At 48.9% G+C, this 6835-nt stretch overlaps 1 protein-coding gene across 1 annotated transcript; it reads right to left on the bottom strand.

The window, feature by feature from the left end:
- LOC136449888 (transcription factor MYB1-like) lies at nucleotides 1–6191 on the bottom strand. Its single transcript, XM_066450119.1, has 3 exons — nucleotides 5916–6191; nucleotides 5639–5768; nucleotides 1–1729 (listed from the first exon to the last, which is right to left on the bottom strand). The coding sequence occupies exons 1-3, from the start codon at nucleotides 6046–6048 to the stop codon at nucleotides 949–951; spliced, it is 1044 nt and encodes a 347-aa protein (XP_066306216.1). The 5' UTR covers nucleotides 6049–6191; the 3' UTR covers nucleotides 1–948.
- Nucleotides 6192–6835: the final 644 nt, after the last annotated feature.

Below are 6835 nucleotides of genomic sequence, written 5' to 3'. Positions count from 1 at the left end.
TCACAGTAACATGAAATGACTTAAAATTTAAAACAAATTATGGGCAGCCTGCTGCCAGTGGCATGTACATAAGTTCCTTGATGAATTAAATAATTAAACTAATAGATCAACAATTCGCTGCACTGTCGCTTGATGCCTGTATGTATTGGATTGCAAGGTAAAAAAGAAACTGAAGTTTTCAGATCGAACAAACAATAAATACTGATGAACTGAAACCATAATCACTTACCGCAGAGAGTCGGGGACAGGGATGAAGGGACTGCAGCGCAGCTGGGTTAGTGGGCGCCTGCTGGGATCACGGGATTCCAGATTACGGAAATCGGGATTTCAGGATTTGGGAACACCGGAACAGCCGCCGCGGCACAACAGCACGCATGCTTTGACGCGGAGTCGCGAATAGGAAAGGGTTGCCGCGCAGAGCCACAGACTGAACCGGACGTGACCGTATGGAGCCAAATGCACGTACTACATATACGTATACTCATGGGCCCCTAGTGCCATGGGCCCCCGGGCGTCGCACTGCCTGCCCTCCCCCATGGGACGGGCCTGGTACTCAGGGGTTAGCTGACAATGCCAATCCCAGCAGCCAATTTTATTTATCTTTTGTCTTTCTCCATTTGCAGATGTTATACAGGCTCTACTGCTGAAAGGTCTCCAGAATCCCAACTAATACTGCGTGCGGATTAGGTCATGTTCACCTCAGGCCATCCTTGCGAATGAGCAACATAAGGTGCCATTCTATGTACCGCTTATTTTTCTACATTCTTCCCATTTTACGGGTTCATGATGCCCCACCCCTTGTCTCAACTCAGACCTCACTCACCTCTGAACTGAACACACCCAAAACCTACTACTAGTACTGGATCGAATCGAAAAGCTTAAGCACATCACAGCAGCCATGCCCATGCTAAAGATGCACAGAGTCGCCTCCTCGATCGGTCCTCCTTCCTAGAGATTGTCCAGGAAGAAGAGGTCGGACATCACCTCGTCCTGCTGCTGCTGCTGGTGGTGCCCCTCCCCTCCTTCCGGTTCCGGGACCCCCAACGTTTCGTCGTCGTAGTCCCACACGAGGTGGTCCCACATGTCATCGGCGGCCGAGATGTCCAGCCCCATCAAGTCCCAGTCCATGATGGCATTGTCGTCCAGGTCCAGCTCCTGGGCCACGTCGCCAGAAGGCCCACCGGGCCCACAGCCACTGTCCCCGGACGGGCCACTGTCACTGTCCATGCACGAGCCATCTGGGCCCGCCTCCAGCTTTGGGCTTCCGGGGGCCGCCAGTAGCGCACTCACCATCTCCTCGCTCAGAGCCAGCGTGTCCTCCTCCTCCTCGGGCCCATCGGAGGTCAGGCCGCTAGCGCTGGCCTGCGCTTGCTCCTCGCTCTGGGCGGCGGTGGCGCAGTCAGACTGAGGCCTCGGCGTAGTTGAGACGTTGGCGTCCTCCTCCTCCTCCTCCTTGTCCTTGAGCTGCTCCGCCTGTGCGACGACCTTGTTCTTGTCCTTGTCGTCCTTCCCCTTCTTCCCCTTGGCTGCAGCAGCCTTGGCCGCGGCCACGATGCCTCGGCTGGCCCGGCCGCCGCGCCGCTTGCCGCCGCCGGGCAGCTTGCTGAGGTCGATGTTGACGACGACGCCGTCGCGGAAGTCGGCCGCCCGCCTGCTGAGGTGCGAGTTCCAGTAGTTTTTGATCTCGTTGTCTGTTCGGCCGGGCAAATGACCGGCGATCAGGGACCACCTGCGAAGAAGAAGAAAGGAAAAGGAAACTTGAGATTCAGAGAATTAACTACCACTACCACAGTGTACATACAGTAGATAGTGTATGTGCTGCACAAGAGGGCTGCTGCCGGTCATGGCTGTCCATGCCTGCCACACTGCCATGGCCGCAAAATGTTCAGGGGGGCAGACACATGTGGCAATCAATACGCCTGCTGGTGATTCCAACAACCCTAGTTGCGGCGTGTGTGTGTGTGTGTCCCATTCATCGCAGCTGCACCATGTGTGTGTTTCTTGTTTCGTGTTGGCGACATTGGCCCTGAATTTGCCGAGCCTCACATTTTCATCTGGTCCGTGCCAGCGCACGTTGCCCCTCAGAGTTGAGATGATCGATAGTATGATTGATGCAAATTTGAAGAAAAAACTTCTTCTTTCTTGTCTCAAAAAGGGAGAGATATATTCTTGTTGTCACGGAGAGATTCCAAAGCAAGCCGCGCAGTGTAGTGACGGGGCGAGGCGTGTACCTGCACTTGGGGTGGCGATGTCTGCCGACAAGTGTTGTGCGTGCGTCATGTGACGAACACGGTGGCCGAGAGACACACGTAGTACGTGTACGTCTAGGTCTAGTCAGACTAGTCCCACGTGAGAAACGAGAGGCACCTCGTTCAAATGCTAGGGGTCACCCATCCGGACACGGAAACAGAGGAGCATCAATGTCAAGCAAAAAAAAAAAAAAATACGTGTAGCGGCGCACTTCTTACCGCGTGGGTTGATTTTGGGTGCCCTAGCTCAGGTATTCGACCCTTTTCTTTCATCTTGTGTTTGATTTGAGTAATAAAAAAAAATCAAACCACGTGTGTGAGGGAGGCGGACCGCGTGGCAAGTGGCGAGCGACTGCCCTGCATCGGTGCATGTCTTGTCAGCGCGCAGGTGCAGGGGTCCCGTCCCATTCGTTCGTTTTCCATGCGTGTGTTGCTCATTGGACTGTTGCATTGCGTCCCCACCGAAGCAAATGCCTGACGCCGACGGGGCTCTCGTCTCGTTCCGCGGCGGCACTTATTACACCTGCAGACCCGCGATAGAGATGGCGAGAGCCGCCGCCGGCGTCAGGCCAGTGAGAATGAGACGAATGAACGATCCAGCCACGTCCATGGAGCTGTCCTCGACTCCTCGTGGGTTGCCCTGCTCTGCTCGTCCTTTTTTTCCACTGAGGCCATGTTTAGTTTACCCAAAAATCCAAACTTTGACACTATGTAAAAAGAAGATTTCCCGTCATATCAAATTTGCGGTACATGCATGGAGTACTAAATGTTGACGAAATCAAAAACTAATTGCACGGTTTAGTTGTACTTTGCGAGACGAACGTTTTGAGCCTAATTAGTCAATGATTGAACAATTATTACCAAATACGAACAAATGCTACAGTGTGCTACAAGAAATTCGGCGACGCCAAATCCAGCCGAACTAAACATGGCCTGAGGAAATAATGCCAGCCCAGCCCTGCTCTGCTCTTCTCTGCTCGGGCGGTTGCCCTCCTCCTTTTCCAATTTCCATGGCGGCACTGACCTCCGCGCCCTCCCTTTTACGTGCACGCACGAGGCCAACGAGGGCCGTCGGATGCAGAAAAATATCGGCCACTCCTCAGTCCTCACCTCGGCGCAAAGCGACAGATGAGGAGGACGCATGGCGCTGGCCAACAAGACACTCCACTTCGTTCAACCACATGACAAGACAAAAAAAGTGCCCATTGACAAAGGTGATGACCGTCCAGGTTCTTGCTTGCTTGACCAGGAAACCAGAGGCGGCTAGTCTCGGTTCCTCCATCTACAAAGACATGTGTTTTGACAACATTTCTACTACTAGCCAACAAGATGGTGCACCACGACACTAAGCATGCTGTGCACCATTCCTACTACTAGCCAACAAGATGGTGCACCACGACACTAAGCATGCTGGTGCACAGCTTCTTCTTCATGTTTTTTTTAAATTTGACTTTAGGAAAATCCACTACGGTGTCGGTTGTGTTTCAAAGATGCTACTTCGTTCCCGGAAAGCAGATCGCCCTGTTTGCTTGGCTTATAAGCCGTTTTTTTCAGTCAACGAACTATTATTTTTCTCTCACAACAAATCAGCCAACAGTACTTTCAGCCATGGCTTATAAGCCAAACGAACAGGGCAGATATGCTTGGACCCAATAATAAACCTTATTGCACTAGTTCTGAACAGCATGGCATGTCATTGCTAAAACCCAGATCTCTTCACAGTTTTATTAGGCAGTAATCTTGGTTTTGCACACCTCTGCTTTCTAAGGGCATGTTTGGTAGGGCTCCTCCCCGGCTCCGGCTCTGGCTCCTCCGGAGGAGCCCTACCAAACGTTTTGCCCGTTTTTCAGTGAAAAACAGAAGGAGCCACTCACGAGGAGCTCTGCCAAACACATCTAAAACTACTGTATATTTCAACCGCCATTTCATATTTTTTTTTGTAAAACAAAGAGAGTAGCTAATCAGGCTCTATCTGAATGAATGAATTTACCGACTTTCTTTTCATCTACCATTCGGTTTCCTTCTCTTTTCAGTGGAAGAGGGGGGGGGGGGGGGGGGGGGGGTTTGGAGAAGCAACTAACAGTCCTCCATCTATAAAGACATGTGTTTTGACAACATTTCTACTACTAGCCAACAAGATGGTGCACCACGACACTAAGCATGCTGGTGCACAGCTTCTTCTTCTTGTTTCTTAAATTTGACTTTAGGAAAATCCACTACAGTGTCGGTTCTGTTTCAAAGATGCTACTTCGTTCCCGGAAAGCGGATCGCCCTGTTCGCTTGGCTTATAAGTTGTACTTTTTCAGTCAACGAACAGTATTTTTCTCTCACAACAAATCAGCCAACAGTACTTTCAGTCATGGCTTATAAGCCAAACGAACAGGGCAGATATGCTTGGACCCAATAATAAACCTTACTGCACTAGTTCTTAACCGCATGGCATGCCATTGCTAAAACCCTGATCTCTTCACAGTTTTATTAGGTAGTAATCTTGGTTTTGCACACCTCTGCTTTTCTAAGGGTATGTTTGGTAGGGCTCCTTCCCGGCTCCTCCGGAGGAGCCCTGCCAATCGTTTTGCCCATTTCAGAGGAGCCACTCACGAGGAGCCCTACCAAACACATCTAAAACTACTGTATATTTCAACCACCATTTCATTTTTTTTGTAAAACAAAGAGAGTAGCTAATCAGGCTCTATCTGAATGAATGAATTTACCAACTTTCTTTTCATCTACCATTCGGTTTCCTTCTCTTTTCAGTGGAAGGAGGGGGGGGGGGGGGGGGGGGGTGTAGGGGAGAAGTAACTAACAGTCAACAGAGCTTCTTGGGTACTTGTCTTGCACATCGTTTTCACTTTGCACAAAGAAAAAAAAAGTGAATTGGACCTAAGTAAAGCCATATTTATGTTTTCTGAATTATTACACGCAGTCTTCCATCAGAAAAGATGCAAGTCACGGGTTCCTACCAGAGCTCCATACTAGAATTCAGGGGTACTGATTAGAAAAAAGTAGTTTTATATTAATTTGCTACATGACAATCCTTAGTGCCTACTATGTCATGTTTGGGTTTTGAAGTCTCATCTGCTAATTCTCATCGCAACGTGCAGCATATATATGTTTCAAGGGTTTCTGCAGTCTTCTTTTGTCTGTTTTCACGAGTTCTCGCCTCTACAGCAGACACAAACAATGGTGACATAGAAAGCACAGAATTTTTCCTACTATTGTGCAAGAACAAGAAGTCTGAACTCTGAAGCGGCCCAGCGTGGATAAAGTTGTTCAAATGCAGGAATCAAACAGAAAGATGCATGGAGTCTGCACACAACCCAACCAGCTGAGGTTGAGGGAGAGAGCCGATGGAGTCGAATGCCAGATAGATAGATATGGGTGGGTACCTGTTGCCAAGCGTGGCGTGGAGCTTGATGATCATCTCCTCCTCCTCCTCCGTGATGTTCCCCCTCTTGAGATCCGCCCTCAGGTAGTTGATCCATCGCAGCCTGCAGCTCTTCCCGCACCGCAGCAACCCTGCAGGAGCAAGATTGGTCAGAAATCAATCTTAGCTTATTTATTGGCAAACAAAGAAGTAATTTGCAACTTCTCAAGAATTTCCTTTTAACTTTTCCTCTGAATCAAGTCAATTAGGAATATATATGTATGTTGTTCGATCCATACCAGCATTCTTGGGCAGTGATCTCCATGAGCCTTCGCCATGTTCCTTGATGTACCTCGCCAGGATCTCGTCCTCCTCCTTGGTCCACCTCCCCTTGTTCAACCCCACCTTCTCGCAGCACGGCGCTCTCCCCATCCTTACTAGCTTTCTCTGTTTGGGAGAGGAGAGGAGAGCGAGGAGGAAAGAGAAAGAGATCACCACTGCAACTGCAAGAAATGCGGCTTCTTGTTGCGTGCCTCGCCTCGCCTGCGCTGTGGAGTGGGCTAAAAAAAGGTGAGAAGAAGTTGCTTGGGGCTCTGCTGGGGTCCGTGGATACGTGCACACATATATACACACACACACGGAACGGCACAGCAACAAGATGGGTGTCTAATTTGTGTGGGACGTTTCACCGGGGGCACGTAACAACAAAAGCGTGGGCACAGCTCTCCTGCGCAGGGAATTCATGGCACTGGGCCTGACACGTGGAGGGTCCTAGAAGACCGAGGGGCCCCCGTCGTTACGTGCACCCCTGGGGCTCCACGAGAGACACGCTGGTAATTGGAGGGGTTTTCGTAGTGTGTGTGTGTGTGTGTGTATATATATATATATATATATATATATATAGAGAGGCTATTCAGTAGCCGGCTACAAAATAAGTTATTCTGTAGCCACCTCCATTTACTATAATTTTATATACTAATTTACCATAATGTCAATACATATTTACGATAGTTGGGTTACTATAACACATAGGGATATTTACCATAACGTTATATTAAACCACTTAGTAAGGAGTTACTATAATCTCGTAAATTAACATAGTAATTATCATAACTCAAAGTGGCTACAGAATAAGTTATTCTGTAGCCAGCTACAGGATAGTAGTTCTATATATATATATATATATATATATATATATATATATATATATATATATATA

The sequence above is a fragment of the Miscanthus floridulus genome, chromosome 5 (genome assembly GCF_019320115.1).
Source record: "Miscanthus floridulus cultivar M001 chromosome 5, ASM1932011v1, whole genome shotgun sequence".
In the NCBI taxonomy this organism is placed as follows: domain Eukaryota; kingdom Viridiplantae; phylum Streptophyta; class Magnoliopsida; order Poales; family Poaceae; genus Miscanthus; species Miscanthus floridulus.
This window is presented reverse-complemented; position numbering and strand designations above follow the sequence as displayed.

Coding starts and splice junctions, on each gene's coding strand:
- LOC136449888 (XM_066450119.1), bottom strand. CDS start 6,048: ATGGGGAGAGCGCCGTGCTGCGAGAAGGTGGGGTTGAACAAGGGGAGG. Junction 5,769..5,915: donor ATCACTGCCCAAGAATGCTG/GTATGGATCGAA, acceptor TTGCTCCTGCAG/GGTTGCTGCGGTGCGGGAAG. Junction 1,730..5,638: donor CACGCCACGCTTGGCAACAG/GTACCCACCCAT, acceptor TCTTCTTCGCAG/GTGGTCCCTGATCGCCGGTC.